This window comes from Strongylocentrotus purpuratus, unplaced genomic scaffold (genome assembly GCF_000002235.5).
Source record: "Strongylocentrotus purpuratus isolate Spur 01 unplaced genomic scaffold, Spur_5.0 spur5_scaffold_7, whole genome shotgun sequence".
Classification (NCBI taxonomy): Eukaryota; Metazoa; Echinodermata; class Echinoidea; order Camarodonta; family Strongylocentrotidae; genus Strongylocentrotus; species Strongylocentrotus purpuratus.
The window spans coordinates 12,354,236-12,381,402 of record NW_022145613.1 but is presented as its reverse complement, the minus strand read 5'-3'; the positions used below and the strand labels follow the sequence as shown (position 1 = coordinate 12,381,402).

Here is a 27,167-nt window from a genome sequence, read left to right as displayed (position 1 = left end):
ACAAGAAAAGGAGAAGGAAAAGGAAAGGAAATAAGGAAATAAAAAAATCCAAGAAAGAAAGAAAAGAGAGGACGCAGGGAGAAAGAAAATGGAAGAAAAAGAGGAAAAGGCCGGTATGATATGAGAGAGATAGAAGAACGAAAACAGAAAAGAAAAAATGTGAAAAAGAAGAAAATAGAAAGCACAGGATGGAGTAGGTAATGATTCAGAGGGAGGAATAGTAAAATATGAGAAAGAGAAATGAGGATGACGAGGAACAAGGCCGCCCAAGTGAAATTACAACAAACAAAGTGTTACCCCAAGACTCGGATTGCACCGTATACTGGCGTACTAGTAGGGGTGCTTGAAGATGCTGCCCCCCCCCCCAACAAACAACAACTTAAGTTATTTGTCAAGAAAAACAAAATAAAAAGGAAAGGAAAGACGGGGAAAATAAGAAGTAAAGAAAACAAGAAAAAAGGAAAATTTTAAAAATATATATAATCTGCCATTTCAAATCATTGTGTAATGATTCCATTTAATCCATTTGTAGGACCTATAGCCATGCAAACTGATGGTATGCATGACACATATTTCGTACCTTGGGGTTTATTAAGTATTTAAGAAATAAAGTTGGTACGCTCTATAAAGTTAGTATAAATAAAAATTGTAATTTTTATGATTACAGGCGAACGTCTTTAAAAAGTTTTAAAAAGCTGAATTTTCTTAGTATTTCCCCTCCAGGAGACCTTCGTCTCATAAACCTACAGCCCCCCTTTTATAAGCTTATAAAATATCATGAAAAATTCTTTCAACACAGCGGGAAGACATATATGATATTTTTGTCACAAATTTCATATGGTAAAAAAAAATTACAGGTGGATATAGTGCGCCCAATACCCATATGAATTCCCCATTTGTTGACAGATACTAAACAAAGCTGATTTTTTTTTCTTCTTTCTAACTTATTGATTGAATTATTCAATTTACTATTAACGTTTTCTCCAAATGCAACAAAATAACCACAATAAAATCACAAAAATGTTGTGATTGTTTGGTGATTTTGTGATAAGGTTGATTTTTTTTTTCTTCACCAAGGCTACTTTTAAAATTAAAATTAAAAATCACGAAATGTTCGATTTTAGGTGACTGACATCACCACCTGACAACACTGGCTACCGATTCATCAAACCAGCTCAATTAAAGTCAATCTTGGCGAGGGAAAGTGACCTACATCAGGGGCGGCGGAGCGTACGTCTTTCAAAGTGGGGAGGCACAAACAAAAGGCACTTTCTGGAAGAAGAAAAAAGGGGCACCTACAAAGGGAAATCTCAAAGCGAAAATATACAATTTTAGAATATTGGTATATACCCCTACATTGTGATTACGTTATCAGGGATGATTTCAATGTTTGTTTCTCTCTTAACAGGATCCAATATAGGCTACTGCTAAGAATCATACTCTGCAGTCGGGTGTGATGGTCTGAATATTTATTTGCGAGCGAGCAATAGATCATGATTTGTGAAATCCCAGTGCCAAAAATTACATCTTATAAAGAGGAAAAAACAATCCTGATGGGGTTTTTAAAAGCACAATAAGAGGACACATTTTTTTTTTTTTTTGGTCTCGAAATTTGAAAATTTGACATTTTGCTCCGTTGAGGGGGGGGGGGTAAGGTCAGCTGTTTTAGGTCAACCATGAGAATTTTTTTTTTTTTCCTTTTTTTTTATAAAAAAAAAAAAAAAAAAAAAAATCCAAAAGGGGGGGGGGGGGGTTTAGAGAAATTTAGGGGGGGTTTACGCGCCTGACTGTATGTTTTATGTTTCGGTAAATCCATGTCTTGGGCCATATGTGCTCTGTGATATGTCTCTGTATAATTACTATCCATTTGTACCACTGTCTATTTTTATTATGAAAATTACGTAATATCTTCAGCGTAATCATGTAACGAAGGCACAGGTCATGAACAGTTTCATAAGAGACGTTCGCTGATGCTACCGTTGTTATCGAGTTTTCATACTCTAAACGTGCATTGTCACAGTATATTGAAGAGCAGCGAACGTGCATGCATGTACGTTACCGGTGATCTAGATTGATTGCTCTTTCATAACAAAGTGCACAGACTCGACCTGAGCTGTGAGAATCGAATCTACTGGTGATTTATAAGTAAGTCAACGACAATGGCGTCGCAACTTGGAGTGAGATTGTGGTCGGCTGCGAAGAAAATCGACATTTTTCTAGATTTGTAAGTAGACCTAAAGCATTTTTTTTTTCATACCAAGAAATAGAATAAATCCTAGACTTTTTGTATTTCATTCAGAAGAGACGTCCGCATATGATTTGCCATTTGACTTCATTGTCGTCTGAGGCAACTGAGCTGTGCTGCATGCTGAAGCTGAATTGAAGAGAGTGAAGGGGGGGGGGGGGGGGGCTTTTGAAGTATTATTAGAGAGTAGACTACGGGTACATGTTGATTATGTCTGAGCGCCTAACATTTTACTTGAAACTGAAACAAATTGTATTTAGTCTAATTTGTATTCTCCTCATCATGCTCATGCTTGATCTCATTGTTTTTGTTGTTGGTGGTTTTTGTGGCGTTTTCCCCCGGCCCCCCACTCAGGTTTCAAAATGACCGCATGCGTGTTGCCAAAATGTCCTTTTCGTAACAAAAGAAAAAGGTCGAGCCGTATTGACTTTACACACCGGACTTTTGCTGAAAAGGGGGGGTCCGGAAAAAGGCTCGTATACAAAAGAAAAAGGTCGAGCCGTATTGACTTTACAATTACACACCGGACTTTTGCTGAAAAGGGGGGGTCGGTTGGAACACGCATATGCGTACCCTAAATAACACTGAGTGGGGGGGCCGGGCGTTTTCCATGGTTGTTGCCTGGATGATTTTGCCATCTAACTGTTAGATCTATGATCTTATTCTTAATTCTTATTCCTTATAATTGTATAGGCCTTATCGCAAATAGCCTTTGTCGCTGGGTGGCGCCCTTCGCGCAAAGGCCTCTGGGATAGAAAAGGGAGCAAATACGATCTCGGCTTTTGGGAAGCCATACAACGTCACACGTTTTGTATAGTACTACTCCAAGTCGAAGCTATTTTTAATCAAATTTACTGCTCTTTCAGCCGCAGTTTGTAACCAATTTGATACTTGTACCCAGAGCTAAAGAACTAATCTTTGTTTTGTGGTACTTCACTGCAATTATGGCTGACGGAGCTTGTAGGTTTTTACAGTTTTCAGCCACTGAACTCAAGAAGTTTTTGAGGGATAGGCTCGTACCAGTCAATGGTAAAAAGCACACTGAACTTGCTGAAAAAGCTCTTGATTGATGAGAAAGCTGAGCACCGAGGAGATTTTAAAGTGTCAGCAGGAAAAGTTGATACTTGATGATGGAAGATGGGTAGTCCCAGAAATCAACAATATTCATAATTCAAATCTCCATTTCCGAAAATGAATTGGAAGTTTGTCGTATGAAGTGCTGTCCTTAGTTTTTATGATCTGTAAATTTGTTTACATGATACCGATTGCTTTTTATAATGTATACGTATGAGAAATAAAGTAAATGTTCAATATAAGACAAATATCTTTCATGGCTTTGTATATATTCATTTCTACTTTCTATGGACAGTTTTGTAATTTATGGAAGAGATAAAATGAGAGAAAATGTCTTGATTACTCAATTGCACTTTGTTGTAAGGGCTAATAGCGATTTAAACATTTAATGAAGCTATCGCAATGAGCGACGATTAAAAAGAAATCGATTCAGATATACAATGTACTACTTGTTTAGTAATGAATATAAAGAGGGAAGAGATGTAAGTGTTGCTACTATATAGGAGTGGAGAGACGTAATTGTCGAGAAAAGTATAGAAGAGAGGAGGGAAAAGATGTACTTTTTGAGAAAAGTATAGAAGAGAGGAGGAAGAGACATATTGCCAAGAAAACTTATGGGAATGCCACAGCTCACCCCCCCCCCCCCCACCTCATCCGCTTTGGCTATATTGCTAGCTGGGTATATCTTAATGATAGACGATTACACATCTTTTTATCTCCGAATATTTAATCACATTCTCACTTTCACATTTTTATCCTCCATCTCATACATATACTGCTTGTAATGTAGCATATTTTGTTTCTTTTATTCTTTTTATATTTTGCCAGCTCTCCTTTCGCGCATTCTTCAGACATTCGCCCTTGTGTAAATGATTTATTCTCTCATCTTTTTCCATTTCTGCAAATCTCAAATCTAAATAAAAAGACACACAAATATTTAGGTGCAATTGCATGTATTTGGGTGCATCTTCGCTATGATAAAAATATTATAGGATTGAAGAAAAAACGCCTGGTCCACTGGGCGTATGAGTTCCGAGGATCACTTGTGAAACCTTAGTTGTTAACATGGTTCTTCACAACATATCTGTGGGAGGAAGAAAAAGAAGACACAAATTAGATCAACAATCATCTGAATCATCATATTATATGCGATTTAAAATTGTCAATTGAACTTATTTTCTCATTTCGTTCAACTAATTTTTGCAGAAAACTTTCCCTATTCCGACTTCAGACAAAAATGTTAATGAGTGATTTCAATGTATTGATATATAAGGCAATTTTATTTCAAAAAAGGAAAATCGCAGGGGCAATCATATAAATTAAACCAGGTAGGCCTAGATGAAAAGCATTAAGAATGGCAAGGTTAGCTTTAGCGCCTGTTGTTGGCAACAACGCCGTAGCTGTCCCGACACGATTCCCTTCGCCACTCGCTCGTAACACTTGTTTCGATTAGATTTAGAGGCATGCAGTGCCTCCCGGTCATCACAAAATTCGAAAGTAAAACATCAAAATCATTCTTATCTTTCTGGATATCTTCGGTTATTGTTGCATCCATAGACAGCACATCTGTTTCCACCACCCATCACGTAGAATCAATGTAATCAGTGAGTTTGCAAGACAAAATATCACGAGATGTTTGATCGGTATAGGAGCTGAAAGTATAATAAGCCAACGTTCGATGTACGTAGTATATATAGTACGTGTGTACTGTACACAGTGCGCGTCGGCTGCTAGCGTTTCGCATCGTCGCGATCAGACGTTTGCGGCGCTCTTGCTCCCTTTTCAATCCCATCGTCCCTTGCGTGAGGCTATTTGCGATAAGGCCTATCAGGGCTGTCAACCCTCAAGCCACCATGCTCAATCTCCTGTCGTCCCACCAGCTCGTAGCATACACGCACATGTCCGACTCCGAATGGCAATGCACACGCAGTAGATCTACTATATTTGTATGAGTAGAGTAAAGGAGCCCGTAATCGGCCAGCTCCCGTTTTCGGCCGATTGGTTGGATGCAAGGTAAAATCACTCTAAAATACATCGCATAATAGCATAACACATATCCCACACATACCATACCATGCCAGTGTCACTGAAGAACCACATTTGCAATGGAAAATATATCCTAAAATATCACATTTTAGCGATATAATCGCCGGTCCCGCTACCCAAATCTGAAAAATCGAGTATCTTACGCGTGTCTGTAAGAAATATGGGTACCATAAAATGAGCTTTATTGCAAGTATTTTTCAGATTTAAAGCCCGATTTTGTGCTGGTCGCAAGCTCAAAAGTATCTCATCGCATGTATTAAAGGGATCCGGTAACTTTGTCTCAGATTCTGAAATAAAATTCTGGATTTAGCTCATGATGCAATGATAATTATAAACCTTTAGGTCAGTCAGGAACCCCATGACATTTACAAGCCGATCGCCTGTCTGATTATCAAGATATTTATGATTGAAATTACAAATTTTGAAAACCGTTCGCCTGACGGTTTTCATAACACTAAAGTCTATTGATAAAAACGAGTATGGTAAAACCGGTGACGGTCACTCAAAGATTTTTATTTTTTTGAGGCACTTCTTGATCATTTTGAAGCGCAATTTTTTAGGGCTTCAATATTACACCATATCACAGACACTGATAACAAGTAGGGCCGTGTATCTCAGATTTAACATTGTTAAACGATCCCTTTAAATCAATGCAGCCGCACACCGCGACGCACACACGATATCTCTGTCTAATTCAGATTCCAACTTCCGATCACCGCTGTGCCCGTCTTCGGCCAGGCGAGCACCAGGGAGCTCCGGCGTGGGATACCTGCTCCGCCCGCTTGTGCTGTACATCAGCGCGGAAACGCACGGTGCGCGCGAGCGCTTCCTATTGACTTTGTACATGCGGCCGTAAACTGAAACGCTCGGCCGATAACGGGCTCCAAAACAGTGAAAATTGAAATGAATATTGTCATGACAATTCGTGATTTTTTTCTGGGATTCTTTTTTTGTTTAAATAATAATAATATTTGCTTCATGATTTGAACAAGAAATGATAATAAATAGGAAGTAAAGAGTCCTAAAAATAGGGGCTCCTTTACTCTAGGGTCTACGAAGGCTTGCAACATAGGTAGCACACACAAAGATTGCTACGCACTGCGATCGTGAAATACATATGCATGTGCAGATTTTACGCACTGTCACCATGGATTTTGGTTGAGCAGATAGTCACACCTCCCTATTTAGCTGATTCAAAATATGGGGGGAAGGGTATTTTCCAACTAATGGCTTTTGATCCCTTGGCTTGGGGCTAGTTTGTTTAAAGTTAAAAAAACCTCCCGCCAAAATGTTACCTTCTTTTTTTGCTAAAGGGGGGAGGGGTAGTGAGCACTACAAATAAAAATCTTCTTTTTTTAAAATCTATCTCGATATAGCGTTATCAACACGGGATCAATTGATTCCTTTAGGTCCCATGCGCTACAATTCCTTAAAGATTGCTCTATTCCATGACCACGTGCTTCGTTTCCGTGTCTTTATATGGACTAACAAGTCTGTTGACATGAACAGAAGAAGAAGAAGGGAAAAAATAGGCACATGGATATGATAAATTCCTTACAATTACAGTTGACCCAACTTATCTCGCGGGGCATCATTTCTCTAATGTGGCAAATTTCGGAGCCACGATGAACCAATGTTTAAAGCACTGTTTTGATTAACATATTTTTAGAGTTCTGAGATTAACGCCCTTTTGGGCATATGGAGAAAAACCTGCTCTTTCATATGACACCTCATTTGTTGTGTATCGCCTTCTATTCAGGATCACAAAGCATAAAGGTTCGAATCTCAATTTGGTGCTAAAAACATCAACCAATTTTGCATGAGTGCGCAATGCACATAGACTGCACAGGGGTTGCATGCACTTTCTTTGGGAAGGGTTTTAGCACATGAAAGAAGTGCGCGATCAGACGCCCTTGTAGAATCTACTGGTTTATGGAAAAACCTTCTGCCAAGCATGGTAACCACAATTTTACCTTCTTTTTTTGCTAAAGGGGGGAGGGGTAGTGAGCACTACAAATAAAATTTATCTCGATGGTGGTCAATGGATCAGCTACATGTAAATCTGCAGTCTCCTTCAGTACACGGGGATGTATGCCGTCTGGTTTTGTTTTGTGCTCTTTTTTTGCTTTTTTGTCTAATTTATCATTTGTGAACAGGTATATTCACCTGAAATTTTTGTTGTGTGTGGGAGTGTGAGAGACTGTGTCTTGGTTTTATCAGATGTTCAATATCCCATGTAAATTAAAGTTCAGGGTTCTTTGGCCAGGCAGTATACATGTAGATAACATGCGCATGGCTGAATTTAGGAATCGGGAGACTCTCCCCCACTCGTGCACTTGACAGACCGTCTCCCATATTGGAGAATGGAGATTTAAGCATACAAAAGGATGGAAGACACAACACCCAGAACAAGGCAGTTCTTCCCAGTCAAACGTTTGCCTCTATGAGTCTGAGATAGGATAGTCCGAGATCATGGGTAGCCTGGAAGAGAAAATTCTTTTTGCTGTCTGCACTGACAAAAGATGCGTCGTACATATACATACAGGTCGATAACTTACTACATTTTGAACCCATACATATACTTATACGTGCCATTACAGTTATAAAAACATGAAAAATAACTTATAATACCAAGCAGGAAATTCCAATCTCCTTGTTAACAAGTCTTAATTGTCTTAACTTCATCTGATTTTCATTACAGCTTTCTGCAGGTAACCTGGTTAGACCAGCAGCAACCAATAACAGGAACTTTCATTTCTCAATAGAGGGAAGACAGACAGGAGATGGAACTAAAACAAGTCAGGTAAATCACCATAACCTTTATGTACTCTAGTATACATGTATATATGTACAGTGAAACCTACTTTAGTGACCAACCTGTCTATAAAGACCACATTTCCTGTTTCACTGAAATAATGTGGAATAATGTTTCTCTTTGAAGCATGTACTAAAAGATCCTGTACACATGAAGACCACTTGCCTATTACAGACTGCTTGTTTCTCTTGAGTGGTCTTTGCATACATGTTTCACTGCAGTTTATTCCATTTTTGACTGGGAACTATTTTTAGTGTCAATATGACTTGATTCCTATTTGTCTGCTTAGATTCTCTCATTAGCCTAAGGGCATACAGCAACATACATGTATGTACAGGAAATACATGTATCTTTTACGGACAAGAACTTCATATTTTGGTCAAAATATAGAAAAAATTAAAATTCTTTGGTATAATTTCTGCTGATAGCTTGTCATGGGTTATATAAATGTACCTCAATTATTATGAAGTGCTAAGTAAACACTGGGGCAAGCAACATATTTTATTGATTTGCATTTATGATTTCCATTTATTGCATGGGCTGGATTTATTAACATTTATTGCATGAGCAATGATTTTTATTGGTTAGGCAGTGAAACATACGTGACAATGTGCTTTTAAAAACCTATTCATTTGTGGGAGGTTAAGGGGGTACTGTTTTCACTATTCCGAACACGCAGTACAAGTTAATGGACGACATGTCATACTTTGCATTGACATAGATCGTTTATAGAACAACAACATTGTCGGGCCAAGTCACTGTATGATTGAGGAAAGCTACTTTTCTCCTCGGATCTTAGGAAAAAAACTGCAATTCATTCATGCAAATAATACAAGCAGTAATTTTTTTTTCTTCAAACTTACAAATATTGGCCTTTCTTTCATACAACAAGGTCTTTCAAAATCTGTGACAGATAGTAATGTGGACGGGGTATGCCCGCTATTCATAAGGACCGTTATTCATAATTTGAGAAAAGAGTCATTATTCATAAAAGAAGAAGAGAGTTACTACCGGTATTCATAATATGCAAAAAGGGTCGCTATTCATAATACAAAATCAAGGTCGTTATTCATAGCGGTCCTTATGAGTACATGAGTTCATTACTCCTCAATACATTGAATGACCAAACAGGCCTACAACAGTCATGCCCATTTGCAAATATAGTCATTATTTCCATCTGATCACTGCTCCTAGGTTTCGCGAGACTACCCTGTCGTCGATCACACGTTTGATGCTGTCGTCGTCGGTGCTGGTGGCGCCGGTCTGAGGGCAGCATTTGGTCTTGCTCATGAGGGGTTTAAGACTGCCTGCATCACAAAGCTTTTCCCTACCAGGTCACATACCGTAGCAGCACAGGTTTGTTCTCTACTCTGATTCATAGCTCATTGAGAGGTATAGTTGTGACACACATACATGGTTGGCGTTGGTGCGTTGATTCATTTAGATCCAAATAGTTCCCTCCCATGACTTATCACGTGTGATTACTAAAGTTGCACTTATAAAGAAATTGTATTGCGACACCAGATATATTGTTTGCTAATGTATCAGAATAATTTCATATATTGATGAATGAAGTAGAAATTAAATTTAAAGTAAACCTATCACCAAAAATATTTGGATTTTAATGTTTTAAGTTCCATGTCACTACATTCAGAATATGAGCTTGAAATACTGATTACACGAAGAAATATTGCAAGTTTAAATACCGTCTCATAAAAACTTGTAAGTAGACTTCACGACGCTCTGAACCCACTTCTTTTACATTGTAGTTAGTGATCATTTTTATATCTGAGAAGAGTTCTTAAAGTGACTAATATTTATTGCTTCGTCTACTACAATATGCTGAAGAATTTTACTGGATTACATTGAACTTGGAATGACAGTAAGTCGACAGACAGATCTAAATTCTTAAATACTCATCTCTATTCGCAACAAGGTTACGTAACACTTTTTTATTCGTATACAGGGTGGTATCAATGCTGCACTGGGGAACATGGAACCAGATAACTGGAGATGGCACATGTATGTACACCCGTATACAAATGATTCATATGAATTAATTCTTTGTTTCACCCTCAGGATTAAGCTGGGTATCTGTCTTACCCAACAAGCAGATAGATTGAATAATGAATTTATAAAGACATGAGTCATTTGCTTTATAATACAACGAAACTCCAGAATCCTTGTTGTTTGATTTAATACAGATGCATTTCTAAATTGATCCATGTCATTATCGATCGCAAATGAAAAATATTCATGTAATAGCAATTTAGCACCCATACATAGTATAAGCGCACTTACCTCTATACATATACATGACATGCCCATTGTTAAGTGTGTATTATCCTACACCCACTATATGCAAACTGATATACATGTAGTTTACTAAGTATCACTAATTAATTATTTACATGCATTTATGTTGCTTCTGCATTATGTACGATACAAATGGAGAAATTTCCATTAGGAATAGGATGGTTCGCAAGGTCAAAGTTGTATGAATTTGTGACAAAAAGACAAAAGATGTGACATTAGGTGGCGCTTGTCCAGGGAGTGGATTCTGCCCCCCCCCCCCTCCCCTTTTCGGAGTAAACCTGGTCTGAATATCATGAAGTCATTCTTTTTTTTAATTTATATCAAACTACCTGTGTTCAAAGGTATACATGTACACTGGTAGAGCTAAAATAAATATTTATCCTATGATCTTGTCTAACCTCTTTCAAGGTTCCTTTTTAGAATCAGAGGAAATGCAGATAAACGAATTTGATGATGTTTACCAACATTTAAACTGAGCACAGAGCTATTAAACATGATATGAAAAAGAAAAAGAAGAACTGTCCTTGAATATCTCGTTAATATGTTGCAATGTGCTGAAATATGACCCATGACTGCTCTCTGAGCCTTAGTGTTAGGATTCAGCAAACTTATGATTATTCAAAGAACAAGTCGCTCTAGGCAAACAACGTGATTACAATTGTAAGCTTCATATTCCAGGTATATTTCTGTTTCAGAAAAAAAAGGTTTGGGAGTTGTCCTTGTAACATTTACATTTACACCTAGAGGAGTGCACTGAACAAAATGAGACAATAATGAGTAGTTGAAAAACTTCCAGAACTGATTTATGAAAGGAACAGTTGCATAGATGTGAAACATGTATTCAGAACAAAGTAAGCCTGCTCAAGTTAGTCCCTGGCAACACTTGTAGTAAATGAGGAATGTCATGCAATACTGATACACATATGCTCTATTTCTTATCTAATTTTTAAGCATATATTTATGTATCTTGGATTTGCCTCTTTTCAGTTGAAAATGTTGACTTTTGCTTTAGATATTACTTGATACTGATACAATGTAGTAAACATTGACTTTTGTTCATGCTTTATATTTGTCTGTATCAACTGTTTATATAGACAAACATCACATTAACATGTTTTGATGTGTTTATATATAATTGATAGGTATGACACAGTGAAAGGTTCGGATTGGCTTGGAGATCAGGATGCCATTCATTACATGACAGAGGAGGCCCCAAAGGCCGTTATCGAGGTAAAGGTCATTTTTTATGATTTTGTTAACCGTTTCAGTCCATAGGTAGTTTACCCAGTCCAACATTTTATATTGCAGGGTGGTCCACACTCCACAAACAAAATTTCAAATGTGTAAAAATGGATCGTAGAAGAAGTGTAAACTGATGTATGGGAAACACAATGTCCCTAGGCTCCAGGGCTTGCTAAAAGCTTTTTAGAGCAAAATTTGATTTTAATTTTAAGATGCTGGGCAAGATATAACTAGATTAAAGTCTGTAATTTGAGGCCAGAAGGGCAAAATTGTACAACTCAAAAGAAAGAACGATTGTTTAGACGTATGGAGATACAGTCAATCTTGCTTTAGCAACCACCTGTCCAGAAGGCCTTTTTTTTTTTTTCCCCTTGAAATGATGATTCTGACTGATATCTTAAAGTAGCTGTGCCAAGATTTTTAAAAATTAACTTTATTTTCATTATTGCAAAGGTGAAACTTTGATTGGACAATTTTTTCAAAATTCAATGCTTGGAAACATTCAAAATAATGATTATTATCAATTACAAAATGCTTAAATACAGCCTCGGCATAGCGCCTGAAGAGCTCTCTGAACGCTGCTGAGATGTGTGACATCACAGATGACATCCCATAAAGAATGAACATAATTGCAATGCTATTATTTTCTCAAATTATAATGAGTTTATGTTATATAATAAATGTGATGGCATTTCGCACCATTCAAAAAGGGATATGCAACAGATTCTGATAATTAAAATGTTTTGTTTGTAAATACAAACTTAACTTTAGTCTTTATCATTACTTTTCCACCAGCTTGAGAACTATGGCATGCCTTTCAGCAGAACAGAAGAGGGCAAAATCTACCAGAGAGCCTTCGGGGGTCAGAGCTACGACTACGGCAAGGGAGGTCAAGCACATAGGTGCTGCGCTGTGGCAGACAGGACTGGTCATTCCCTGCTACATACGCTCTATGGACAGGTAATGACCAGACATTGCTCACGGTTGACCGGTCAGTCGCTCCAGCGACAATTGCTTCAAGCGATTCAACATCCAGGCTTTATTAGGTCGAAGATGTTGGGTTAGAGTTGCGATTGGGTTGTAGGATAGTTTCAGGTTTAGGGTTATGTAAAGTGTGTTTGATCCAGCGCTGAAGTTAATTTAGTTAGTGTAGAGAAATGACCCCAGAGCTATTGTCGCAAGAACATGTGTTGCCCAAACTGGTAGGGGTGCCATTAATGTGTTGATTGGCTGATGTAGTATTATAGTAGTTAGCATTTCCTCATATGTCTGTGCAAAGAACACTATACATCAGTTCCTATGTACTACATAATCAACCTTTCCCGATCGATTCCACTTTCTTTTACAATGTAGTCCCAGGACTATTACTCAACTTTATCTTTAAAGGGATTGAGTAAGTTTGTCTCAGATTTTGAAAGAAAATCCTGGATTTAGCTCATGCTGCAATGATAATTATAAACTTTTAAGTCAGTCAGGAACCCCATGACTTTTACAAGCTGATTGCCTGTCTGATTATCAAGATATTTATGATTGGAAATCTAAATCAAATTCACGTTTTCCTAACATTTTTCATAACACTACACTACGAATATGGTAAAACCAGTCACTCAAAGATTTTTACTTTTTTGAGGCACTTCTTGATCATTTTAAAGCGCAATTTTTTTTTAGGGCTTCAATATTATTTTCATAACACTACACTACGAATATGGTAAAACCGGTCACTCAAAGATTTTTACTTTTTTGAGGCACTTCTTGATCATTTTAAAGTGCAACTTTTTTTTTTAGGGCTTCAATATTACCCCATATCACAGACACTGATAACACATAGGGCCGTGCATCTCAGATTTAACATTGTTAAAACTATATCTTTAATGAACCCTATGTATTTCCTTTCTACAGTCTTTGAGATATGACACATCATACTTCATTGAGTACTTTGCTCTGGATCTCATTATGGAGGATGGCGAGTGTCGTGGCGTCGTGGCGCTGTGCATGGAAGACGGCTCTATCCATAGGATCAGGGCCAAGAACACAGTCCTCGCTACAGGGTAGGCTAGATTTGGAACTCCTTAAGATTCTTTCACAATGTTGCACTAAACTGCAGCATTTTTGTTATTATTTATATATGTGCAAGGGTAATACGCTCCATATTTATATCTTCCTTATATGTACCTTTCTCTGTCATATGTGACCAAGCCATGAGTGACTGTGTAGGCTTGGGATCCTCTCAGTATTTGGCGTTGAGTTCCTTTGAGAGAGTTTGATTTATATGCCTTGGAATATACCTTGGAACTTATTTTCCTCTCGTTGACATTAGGATGAAGAATCCATATTGGGACACATGTTTAGTAGGACATATTTAATCTCTCTTCTATTATTTTTATGGTAGGGTTAGGTAGACAGGCTTTGTAAATTATAACATATGTCAGACAGTACGACTCCTGAAATATGACCTTAAAAGCTTCCTAACATTTACAAAATGTGTCTTGTTTTCTCTCCGACAGTGGCTACGGCCGTGCATACTTCAGCTGTACCTCTGCCCATTCATGCACTGGGGATGGTACTGCTATGCTCACCAGGGCTGGTCTGGCCAATGAAGACATGGAGTTTGTCCAGTTTCACCCCACAGGTATTACATCTACTCGTCACTTTGAATGACCATCTCTGGTGCTCTCACAAAGGCTCTGGGTTAACTTAAAGGGGAAATCCGCCCCGTATTCAGTTGGCTTTAACGAAAGGGGGAAAATGAAAGGAACATATGTATCAGTGAAAGTTTGAGCAAAATCTGATAAAGCTTTAAAAGTTATGAAGTTTTGAAGTTTTCATCAATCAAACACAAATCGACAACTGTTGAGGTTCTCCCCATTTGATCTGGACAGAAAATCATGATTTCAGTTTTCTTGGTTGTTGATGGAGGACTAGATTTGTATCATTCATTGGTTGTGTAAAAACAAATGTGCAATAACTATATGCAGGATGCATTTATAATTAGATATATTTTCTTTATAGAAGGTAGAAATGTATAGCATTTTTCTCCTTATTCATTTTTGTTGTAGTCCAGACAGTATATTTGAGGAGTAGTTATGTTGTCTTGTTATTGTGTAAAATGCCCTTTGTAATGATCCTGGAATTTTAAAAGTCCATCAGAAGAAAAAAACCAAGGAAAATTTGGGCAATTGAATACTATTAACCTTTGGATGAAAAACCATGATTAAGCATGTTTTGTTTATACTTGTTCACTCCACAGGTATCTACGGAGCAGGTTGCCTCATCACAGAGGGGTGTCGTGGGGAGGGTGGATACCTCCTCAACAGCGAGGGTGAGAGGTTTATGGAGAGGTACGCCCCCACGGCCAAGGACCTCGCTTCCAGGGATGTCGTCTCAAGGTCCATGACCATTGAGATCAGGGAAGGAAGGTGAGTGGAAACATCAAGGATTAGTTAAGCCCCACTGTACATCTTGTAGCTATTTGCTCCCTCTATATAGAAAACAATGCCTAAGCGGTGCCTGTTGGTCCCCCATGATCCTCTTTTCCTTATTTTAATTGGGAGCTGATTTAATGAGATATCACCTGTCAGTGACCATGCTGGGTGGTCTAATCCTTCCTGGCCAAACTAGTACAGACAGGCTTTAAAGGCTCCCATGCATCCTGGATTATGGGGAAGACTTGGGAATAGTCAGGGATTAGAAGAAAGATCTGGAAATTTCATGAGCCCTCAAGAAATGTAGCCAGCTTCATTATATTTTGTCTCATGTCAAAATAGCATATCCAATGGATGATGGGCTATGGTGGCTTTAAGTGTGTAAAATACCTCTTATTTAGAACCCTATCAGGGAAAATCTGGTAACTTTGGTTTCATGAAACGGTGGGATTCCAGAAGATAGGAATACTGAACTTTAGAAATAGCGTGGATTTAAACCTAAGAAGCAAAGTTGTTAAAACCTCCCTCTCTTGTTAATCCTGTCTAAATTTTCCAAGATTTGACCAGACAAGGTCATTTCTATATTTAGCTTTAAGCTAACAGCACGAGGTACACTATTGTGGTGTAGTTAAATATGGCCTTGTTCATGAAATATTTGACTGACCCAGTTATTGATTAACTTTACCTTTTGTTCGCTGTACTTAAGCCGTCATATTATTGAGAATACATGTTCTTTAAACATTGTAATGGACAGCTAACAACTCAACTATTTATACCTGGTCCAAGTTTCTAACTTTCTGAGCATTTGAAAAATCGATTCTGCCTGATTATTTTCTAGAGAATGTGACATAATATAAAGCTTAAATCTTAAGTATTTAACAAGGGTCCTAATTCAACCAGTCCACCTTTTATTCTTGAGTCATGGAAAACACACCCCCAAAAACTTATGAATAATTCAATTGTTTGTTTGTTTGTTTGTTTGTTATATTTATATACCATGTTAAATAATTGTTTACAGATAATAAAATTCAGTGGGTTACATCGAGAGATAATACATAGTAGGGACAGTGCATAAAGCTACAGTCACAAAGGTTTGTATGAATGATAATTTCGAACGAATCTCCCTGTTTTTCCATTGTCTGAAAATCGTTTGTACGGCGTTCATAGCAGTTCGTAATGGCATTTGTGATCGAGGCTTAAACAAAAAATGTTTGATGCGCAACGTCCCTAAGAGATAACATAGTTGTTGACTGTAAGTATGACAAATTATGAAATGTAATTATTTAACATAATGCAATGTTTGTACCCTCCCTCCAGGGGCTGTGGACCAGACAAGGACCATGTATACCTGCAGCTGTCCCATCTCCCACCAGAGCAGCTGGCCATGAGACTGCCAGGCATCTCAGAGACGGCCCAGATCTTCGCCGGTGTAGACGTGACCAGGGACCCTGTTCCGGTGCTTCCCACAGTCCACTACAACATGGGAGGGGTACCCACCAACTACAAGGGACAGGTCGGTAGCTGTGATGCCGATAAAGGGCTTATCGGACCATAAATCAGAGCTTAAATAAGGCCTTAAAAAAAGATGTTGTAATTGCCCTTTGCGATTGACCCAACAATCTTAATATCTACAGTCGGCTTTTAAAAAAATGTATTAAAGCATTCAAAACTGAGAAATATCAGCCCATAGAGTTTTTTTTTTAAAGTTTAGAAGAAAAAAAAGATTTCCGACCGATCGACCCATGTTATGGCATCTAAAGGGCAATACAACATCTTCTTTTTTTTTTTTTAGGCCTAATGGAAGGATAACCTTAAAAGTGGTTACACCTGATTGCTATAATTTTGAGGGTTCTGTCAATCGAGCATGAGAGAGACTATCATTTCCTATGAAGTGACATCACTTCAAAGGAGTCAAATTATGAGCATAAAGGATATCATTGCTATGGAATGTCCAAAGAAATTTGATTCCAACAAGACAATAAAATTGTTGCGACAGGCTCATGAGCATAAATTGTTACAGGTCTGACCTGCAACAATGATTTTTCAATAAAAAAAGAGAGGAGCAATTAAGAATTGTTTTCTTATCGTTATATTCAATATCAATATTCAATATCAACGTTCAATATCGTTATCCTTTAGATCTGACTAGCCTGTAAAACCTCAAAAGTTGTTAACCCTTAAACTTATGAACTAAATGCAGATGAAATACATATACTTAGTTCCTCTGGTAAGTTGTTCATGATATTCATTCATTCCTTAGGTCACAACGTTTACAATTATGACATTTCGAGGGTTCAGTGACACAAAGACGTAACTCCATATTTTGCCAAAATGAGAATTTGAATTAAAAATGTACATACAAATGTGGGCTTTCCAAGAATACAAAGACTTAACTCCCCCCAACACCCCATTGAAGTCGATGGCTAGTGAAACATAGACTTAACGGCCCAAGTGCTCAGTGACATATATACCACTTTTTCTCAAAATGGAGTTACTTCTTTGTGTCGCTGACCCCTCGATTCGTTCTATGGATGGTAAATTTCAAAATCCAGAGTAAATGTTAGATCACCACCTATTCATATCTTCTATTACATTCTGATGATTTGTAGGTGATACAATACAGCGATGAGAATGGTGATACCATTGTGCCCGGTTTGTACTCGTGCGGAGAGGCTGCCTGCGCCTCTGTCCATGGGGCCAACAGACTGGGTGCCAACTCACTGCTTGATCTGGTGGTCTTTGGACGCGCCTGTGCTCACACCATCACCGAGGAGAACAGGCCGGGAGAGAAAATCCCAGACATCAAAGCGGTAAGATTGGATAGACATGATTTTTTTTTGTGGGGGGGGGGGTGGGGTTTTTTGTTCAATAAGTTTTCATGTTTATTCATGGTACTATTTTAATACTCATTAGTGGACATGAACAACCTTAAATTTGATCAGACAGAGAAAGCGAATACCAGTCGTAACCTAGTAAGATTGGATAGACTTTATCAATGTGTGTTTTCATGCCCATTAAAATATTTTCGAAGATGCTAACATCTTTCCATAATTGTTAAGTCCAACTTAGAGATGAATTCAACATCGGATCTTTGTGAAACACCCCCTGTACTTAATGTCATCTGTAATGCATTACTATTTTCTCCTTGTCCTTTAGAATGCCGGTGAGGTTTCAGTGGCCAACCTTGACAAGCTGAGGTATGCTGATGGTGATGTCAAGGCTGCTGATCTCAGGCTTAAGATGCAGAGAGTAAGAACAGAGTCATTAAATGAAGAGTTTAATTCCAAAAGGAGCTAAATCCATTTTTGTAACTTCAGAGAAAAAAGGAATTGTTGACCAGATTTTGTACAGGCGTCTACGGAAGGTGATATTATAAGATGCATTTTTCATAATTGCTCCTAAAATTTAGGGGAATAAATTTTTGTTGGAAGACGGGTACTTAAGTGAACAATGTTCTGATATCAATAACTCAATTTTTATCAAAAGTGGATTTGGCTCCTTTTGGGATTAAGCTCTTCAAATATTGGCACGTTTAAAGATCATGAAAGATTGCATTACATTTTAAATTGCATGATATATGCTTTTGCAACAATTGCTCCCGAGCGTAGAGCAATTGGTGTCATCTAAACGTAACACTCCTGCTAAATAATAATAATATTAACATTGATTTACTGTGCTGTGCTGAAATAAAATAATCCTTATAGTTCTAATTTTTGGGCACACAACCAAACACTATTTCTAAAATTTATTTTTATTTATTTATTTCATTTCCAGGCAAGATGATAACATACAAGACATCACAAGGTTGACAAATGATATAGCATAAACATAATGATATTTAGCACCAGCCAATGCCTGAGGATCACCTAAAAGAATTTTAAAATTCTGTCTAGAGGCTCTCCACGCGGGCTAACCATAGCCCTTAAACCTAACCTAAAACTTTAATCATAACCCAAGCTGTAACCTTGTATCTTTGATGAGATTAGGCCTTGAGCAAAGGTGTGATTACCACATTTTAGAGTATATTGCAATTTGCAAAATGTCGCTATGGAAGTTGGAGCTGGGGTTGAAAGAAACGTAATCTTGAAATATCAATGGTATTTAAAGAAAATTACATCTCCTGCACTTGCTGAGAGAAACAAAGACAACAGCAGAAGTCTAGCCAAGTAAAATTAACATTGCTTTAATTAATCCAATAGTTACTTTTATGAATCTGAATTGGGATATGACCTTGGTTCATGCTTGGTCATGTGAAAGTATTAAGTATTGACTGATACTTTTCAGGCTACTCCTGTTTGTATTGGGGTATTGTGCTTGTAGATCCATTGAGTTTTACTCTGTATCTTTGATGTCTCTTGAACAGACCATGCAGAACAATGCCGCAGTATTCAGGACAGGAGAGACGTTGTCAGAGGGTATTGACTTGATCGACGATGTCTACAAGAACCTTGACAACATCAAGGTGAGTCAACGACTTCAAGAGAAGTTTTAGTTCTGGGATAGGGTGGAAATATATTTGTTTGACCTTTTCCAATCATTTTATGTTAGTGTGGAAGAGAATCATTGGAAAAAATGTCTTCTGAAAGGGATGGCTCTTCAAATGGCATCTTATTTGAAATGTGACAAGTACCAGCTAAAGGTTGTGTAGACTACACTTTAGAGAGTTAATTCAATAAAGTGTAAGTCTAAAACTGTTTCAGAGGGAAGGAAGGAAATATGCTAATGATATGTTGAAATATATTACCTACTGAAAATGTATTTTTTTTAAACTAGAACTAAAATTGATGCACTTCCATGAGAAAAGTGTAATTTTAATCCCAACTGTACTTTCTTAAAAACATCTGTCAGTTGTTACAAGTGTACATTAGAGGTGTTTTGTAGGTAAATATTCGTTCTACTGAATTTGGTTCGGTTACGAGGTTATCATTTTAATTTTTATGCCTCCGCCACCGAAGGTGGTGCCGGAGGCATCATGTTTTCGGGTTGTCCGTCCGTACGTCCGTACGTCCCGTTTGACCGTTATCACAATATCTCAAGAACCATTTAAGATTTAAACTTAAGACTCGGGAATAGTATTTATCACCATAGGAAGACGATCTGATTAGATTTTGGAGTATGTAGGTCAAAGGTCACAGGTCACAGAGGTCAACATGAAATTCCTTGTATTGAGTTTGTTAGCGCGATATCTCAAGAACCATTTGAGATTTAAACTTCAAACTTAAGGATAGTATGTATCACCATAGGAAGACGATCTGATTAGATTTTGGAGCACGTATGTCAAAGGTCAAGGGTCACAGAGGTCAACTTATGAAATTCCATACATTGAGATTGTTATCATGATATCTCAAGAACCACTGGAGATTTAAACTTCAAACTTAGTGATAGTGTGTATCACTATAGGAAAACAATCTGATTAGATTTTGGAGCACGTATGTCAAAGGTCAAGGGTCACAGAGGTCAACTTATGAAATTCCATACATTGAGATTGTTATCATGATATCTCAAGAACCACTGGAGATTTAAACTTCAAACTTAGTGATAGTGTGTATCACCATAGGAAGACGATCTGATTAGATTTTGGAGCACGTAGGTCAAAGGTCAAGGGTCACAGAGGTCAACTTATGAAATTCCATACATTGAGATTGTTATCATAATATCTCAAGAACCACTGGAGATTTAAACTTCAAACTTAATGATAGTGTGTATCACCATAGGAAGACAATCTGATTAGATTTTGGAGCACGTAGGTCAAAGGTCAAAGGCCCCAGCGCACATTATGAATGCAAAAACAGCTTGTGATCGCGTTATCTCAAGAACCGATTGATGGATTCATGCCAAAATTAGGTCATGTTTGTTACTTGCAGAGCCAATGAACTGAGTAGATTCTTGGTTCATAAGGTCAAAGGTCATGGGCCCATTATGTATGCAAAAATAGCTTGTGAACGCATTCTCATTAGAACTGACAGACGGATTACTATTTAACTCAGAACATCTTGCAGAGCCAATGAACTGAGTAGATTTTATGGTCATGAGGTCAAAGATCAAAGGGTCATATATGTATATGAGAAATTGCTTGTAATCACAATATTCTGAGAACCTGTCAATGGATTACCATTGAACGTGAATTCAATTTTTTTTTTTCTGTTTTGGTTTGTTAAATTGCTCTATAACGGAGACATCATTTTCGAATGCGCACAGTCAAATTCCATCTAGTTCTTGAATTAATTCTAATTTCAAAACGGCCCTCATGGAAGACTGCCACTCTTGAAGAATTGTGCTGCTCTGTAAAATATATGTGAACTAAATGAATAGTTGATGAAGTCGATAGGTTAAAGAATGAATGAATATAGATATTAATGTGTTCTGTTTTTTTAAATAGTGAAATAGATGAATTAGTGAATGAGTAAATGTGTGAATAACAGGAAGAATGAACGAAAAAACAAAGAAGTATCGGGATGTGGTTCTCTTTTTAGCTCTTTGATCGTGGCATCGTGTGGAACACAGATCTGGTAGAGGCCCTTGAGCTACAGAACCTTCTGTTGAACTCGGTCCAGACCATGCACAGCGCTGAGGCACGCAAGGAGAGCAGGGGAGCCCATGCTAGAGAAGATTTCAAGGTTAGTTTTGATGAACTTTGCAAGCTCCAGGGATATTGCTTTTAAGTTACGATTGGGCCTACAGTGAGAAGAAGCAAGAGGATGAAGGGGAAATAACGAGAGAAGGGGGAGAAGAAGAGGAGAGAAGAGGAGGGAGAAGAAGAAAATGAAGGAGGACAATACGAATGAGGAAAGGAGAAAAGGGTGAAGCCAAAAGAAAGGAAAAGAGAAAGAAGAGGAAGAGAGAAAAGGAGGGAGAAGAAGAAAGAAGGAACTGAAGGAGAACAACACGAAGGAGGAGGGGAGAAAAAAGATGAAGGGAGAAGAAAGGGCAAAGAGAAAGAAAAGGAAGTACAAGAAGGAGGAAGAGAGAAAAAGGAGGTAGAAGGAGAAGAAGAATAGGAAAAGAAGAAGGAAGAGTAGGAGAAGAAGTGAAGGACAGAAAGAAGGTAAAAAAGAAAAGAAAGAAAGAAGAAAAGAGGTAGTGGTGAAGGTAATGCATGCAGTAATTGAGTTCACTGAACATAATGCATACGCTTGTATATCTTGCCCTCCCACATCTGCAGGATCGTATTGATGAGTACGACTTCAAGAAACCCCTTGAAGGCCAGGAGAAGAAACCTGTCGAAGAACACTGGAGAAAGCATACTATGTCACACATGGATGAGCACACTGGCGAGGTAAGTTTATTCTACTTCATCCTTCCAACATTTTTGTAACAAAGTCATGAGAAGCTTTCTGCTTTGCATGTATAATCAGAGAGCAGTGTGAAGGCTTTTGTATGAATTTAAGTCCTGTCATCTCTCGGTTTCAAGATTTTCAGGCTTCATGGTTGACGGAATATATGGTGCTCAAACATGTCATGGTCTTATATCACACTACATGCAATTGAGTCAGAGCAAGTGGTATCCTTGATGTAATATGCAGAAGTAAAGGGTTCCCTCACTCCAGAGTTTTACTGGATTCCTAAAAGACCCGTAAAAAACGTGATCTACCTGTAAAATATTGTGGCACAATTTCTAGGCGTTTTATCATGTGTTCAACTTGAATTGATATGCTAAGTTTTAGGAGTGTTGGTTTTGAGAAACTTTGGAGATACACAAGAGATTCTGTGGATTCTGTAATAGATGATAATAGAATGAAAATAGAATGAAATTACATCCAAGTAATAAAATTGAAATTTTTAAGCACCTGTGTTCAAACAAGACTGCAATTTGATTCTGATAAAAGTATGCTCACTTTACTTTTGTAGGATCATTGAACTCTAGTTAATTAAAAACAGAAGTAGGTCACTTAGAATTAACACTCAGACTGAAGGAACTTTATTTGGCAGGTTGTGTATTACATGTAAACTACACAGGACTGCCTCAATGAAATCTACACAGCAGTCGGTGCTTTAACAAAGGCAGGCTTGTCAATTACAGGAGGCAAGAAAACTACAAGGAATACTTGAGGAGTTGATTTCTGGATCAAAATTTGTAAACAAGAAGGAATGTAATTTACAAGGTATCAGAGTACCTGCAGAAAGAGAGCCTAAAGTTCAAAAGTTCAAGTCTGAAGATAGTTTATCATTCCTTTGCTCAAACTTATTAAAGATGTGTTTGGAGTTGCATAATCATACGCAGCATTATGTCTGTCCATTTTTTGTTACTTGTTAAGCATTTTTCCTGATACGTGGAAGAGTCTAAACAGTATGGTTTTTTTGAAGCAAAAGTTATTAAGAAATATTGTCTTATTACTTTTTCAAATGTATTCAAAATAACACCACAATGTGCTGTGTGTTAAAAGCGTTCGGATAATCAATGTGCTAAGACTGATTTTAAACCAATTGGTCTAACACTCATTTCACTCAATTCTGAGTTTTCCATCACTTTGTGTGTGTGTGTGTTGTAATACCGTACTACCTATAATCTATAAAAGGGATCAGTTTATCTCTGTGTCTACTATTAATGTTATCTAATTGGTTACATGTTTGGTGTTATATGATCGATTTTGTAACATGCATCAAATTGACTTAACTACACCTTTAAATTTCAAAAATCATGTTAAAAAAATTATAAGTTCATTTCATTTTAATAGTTTTGAAAGCTTTATTTCTATGGTAAATAATCAATATTTTCCTCCTCGCTTTCTCTCTCTCTCTCTTTCTCTCTGTCTTTCTCTTTCACAGGTCAAGCTAGAGTACAGACCAGTCATTGACGAGACCCTTGACCAACAAGACTGTGCCACTGTCCCGCCAGCAGTCAGATCTTACTAAGCCCTTTATTATTCTGAAGTAACAGTATCAGAACTTTATGAAATCACATCACTAAAAATATCATGAGAAACACTGTACAGCGATCTTGATACTGATATTTTTTTTTTATAGATATTGTCTTACACATGTATGGTATTTTGAAAACATCTTCATTTGTGATACCATGAGAGATGTAGTGCCTCATACTGGCTGGTATATGGATTCTGATTCGCTTTTGGCCAAGTAATGCATTACCCGATATGTACTGAAAGATATAAATATAAGTTGTCTGTCAGGATGTCCTATGTCATTGAATATCAATACCCAGATAAGCCATAGATTTTGGCTACAACAATTGGAAGATTGAAAAAGGTTTGAAATTTTTTTTATTGATTTTCGCACATCAGTTTTACATTTGTATTCAAATTTATTGATGGTCCTTTCCCACAACCAGGTTATGAAATGTTCAATTCACCCTTACATGTTATTATAGCATCTATGCGAATAAAATCCACCTTGCAGGCATCAGCAATGTCAGGTAAATCTCTGACAAGCTTTGGAGTCATGGAGAGCTTCTGTTATTCAAGAATTATGCATCTGCTTTGAATTCATAGCTAGATTGTTGTTCTTTCACTTCATTGTCATTTCAAGGATTTAATTGGTTTCCGTTTCGTGAATTTGAGCTTATGTACTTGAGTGATCATTTAAAGGTACAACTGTAGATGGTCAATGAGTGATTTATGATGGCTTAATGTGACGATCAATCCTGACCATATTGAGCTGGCTTCATTTGCAAAAGTATATTATACTCACATCTTTGCAATCCCTTTCACATATGTACATATTGTGTGAAGTTGAGTCATTTAGTGTGTCATAATATATGTCATGAAACATTATACCAATGATAGCATTGAAACTTGTGTGTGAACATCTTTATATCTTGGTGTATCTTGATGTATTTCATGCAAAACATATTAAGTAATGCTAATTTAGTAGTCAGTTAATCTTATATCAACAAACTGATTTGTAATGCTTGTCATGACTAGTATGGAAAAACTTGAACCCCTTATTTTGTAAAAGTTTTATTTAATTATGCATTAAATTTGTACCTGTTTGATTGTGAATAAGATAGCAGTTATGTTCTACCTCTAATCATCACATCTAGCAAAGTATTTTCATTTGATCTAAATAAATCTAGTGAATTTAAGATTAATTTAATATATTGAAGGTATGGGTGTTTAACCATGTGATTTTCTTGTTACATTTTCTATTTGAAATAGTTTGTATTTTGAATATTGATAACATATTTTGTGAATTGTATGATGTAACTTCATGGCATGTGGGCTTAGAAATAGTTGTGGAGAGATTTTCAGATGATCCTACAAATGCCATAATGGCAGAGAAAAGAGAGTAAACTAACATATACTTATAAAATATGACCCCTTAAATTGCAATGGTTTATGTGATTGCTTGTAAATGTAATAGATAATGTGATGTATATGAATTTGAATGGTTTGTTGCTGGAAAACATCACAGTTTACAATCGCACAGAAAATATGATTTGATGGACCACTTGATCTGCTCTCCCAAATCTGGAGTTCCACATTATTGTGCTATTATGCAGAGGCAAAGGACAAAAGAGGAATACATGTATACATTTCCCTTTTTTTTGCAAAGATACACCACAGTAAAGGGAGTAATGGTATCTCACCAGTTATAATTCATTGAAAATAAAGAAAAAAACGACAAGGAGATACTAAAGAATGTGTGTACATATGGCATGACAGAAGGGAATTTAATCATAAATTCTTTCTAAATATTTCCAGGTTGCAATTGGATGTATGTCTTGATTTACTACAGTGAACTTGCTAAAATTATTTCTATTACACAAATGTATGAATCCTTTTTGAAATAGAGATATTCAAAATATCTGTTATTTCCCAAGCCTCCTTCCACACTTCGTCTGTTATGGCATATGCATTGGTTAGGAGTTTCCATTTATTATTGATAGACAACTTATCAAAATATTTGGTGATAGATAAATATTAATTAAGCTTCTACTTATATTCTTTTGTAAATACAGATTGAGTTTAACCGTTCAACAAATAAATTCTCCTCTTTTGAGGAAGAAATTACGAAATAGAATAGTGTTTTGAGTTGCGTTGGTTTGGGTCTTCATTATCTGAGTGCTTATTGTTAACGTGGCTAACGCTTAAGCTTACTTGTGTATTACTTAGGAAATTAACTTGATGTATTGATGTGGGATTGTTTAAAGCCCCACTGCACTACTTAAAGCTAATTGTGCCCTCTATATAGCAAACAATGCCTAATCAGTGACCATTGTTCCCCCATGGTCCCCTTTTTCTTATGTTAATTGAGAGCTCATTTGATGAGATAACGACCTGTCAGTGACCATGCAGGGAGGTCTAATCCCTCCTGGCCAAGCTAGTGCAGAGGGGCTTTAAGTTATTGATATCTTATTGTAAGTAAAAGAAAATAAGAAGCATTGATGAGCAGTAAAATGAAAATATTTTCTCTTGCTACGTGGCTGTACCCTGACAACAAAAACTTCTTCAACACAATTGTCAGTGCTAAAAGCTGCAAGAAACGTGTTTCATGATTAATGTGGAATATATATTTCTCCGAAAATGACTCGTTAAATCCTTCAGTTAACTCTCTTGTTTTACATACATGTACTTGCCGCTGACAAAACCTGGGGTGGGGGGGGGGACCATTGGTTAAACACGTGACTTATATTCATGGAACCCTCGAATGTTTTTTAACATTTTTCTCAATAGATATACCCATACAATTCAACCCATAATTCCCATGCCTCGGGGTTCATAATTCCGAACATATTTTGTTGCATTATTCCGAAGGTTCATAATTCTGAAAATGAATTGGGGTTCATATTTCCAAAAAATAAAAGAAGGGGGATATCAGTTGCGATTTTTCCCGCAAACAAGGTGTGGATCGGGGGGATACGAATTACGAACCCTGTTTCGTTTTCGGAATTACGAACCTTATGAACCCTATTTCATTTTCGGAACTACGAACCGCATGAACCCCATTTTATTTTCAGAAATACGATCCTTCGGAATAACGGACCTTCGGAGTAACAAGACTTCGGAATTACGAACCTTCGGAAAAAAGGGCATGTAACCGTTCTTCACAG

General features: G+C 37.2%; 1 protein-coding gene across 1 annotated transcript; it reads left to right on the top strand.

Annotated features, from left to right (window-relative positions):
• Positions 1-2,068: 2,068 nt before the first annotated feature.
• On the top strand, positions 2,069-26,137 carry LOC580610 (succinate dehydrogenase [ubiquinone] flavoprotein subunit, mitochondrial). The gene is made up of 16 exons (XM_030973889.1): positions 2,069-2,224; positions 8,067-8,168; positions 9,375-9,536; positions 10,147-10,202; positions 11,639-11,726; positions 12,534-12,698; positions 13,638-13,786; positions 14,243-14,367; positions 14,986-15,154; positions 16,478-16,673; positions 17,770-17,970; positions 18,317-18,409; positions 19,524-19,622; positions 21,634-21,777; positions 22,323-22,436; positions 23,927-26,137. Exons 4-16 carry the CDS (start codon positions 10,174-10,176, stop codon positions 24,011-24,013), a joined length of 1,659 nt encoding a protein of 552 aa, XP_030829749.1. The 5' UTR covers positions 2,069-2,224; positions 8,067-8,168; positions 9,375-9,536; positions 10,147-10,173; the 3' UTR covers positions 24,014-26,137.
• Positions 26,138-27,167: the final 1,030 nt, after the last annotated feature.

Excerpts from the sequence above, each read along its gene's own strand:
- LOC580610 (XM_030973889.1), top strand. The coding sequence starts at position 10,174 with ATGGAACCAGATAACTGGAGATGGCACAT. Across the intron at positions 15,155-16,477 it reads ATTGAGATCAGGGAAGGAAG|GGGCTGTGGACCAGACAAGG; the intron begins GTGAGTGGAAAC and ends CCCTCCCTCCAG. Across the intron at positions 17,971-18,316 it reads AAATCCCAGACATCAAAGCG|AATGCCGGTGAGGTTTCAGT; the intron begins GTAAGATTGGAT and ends CTTGTCCTTTAG.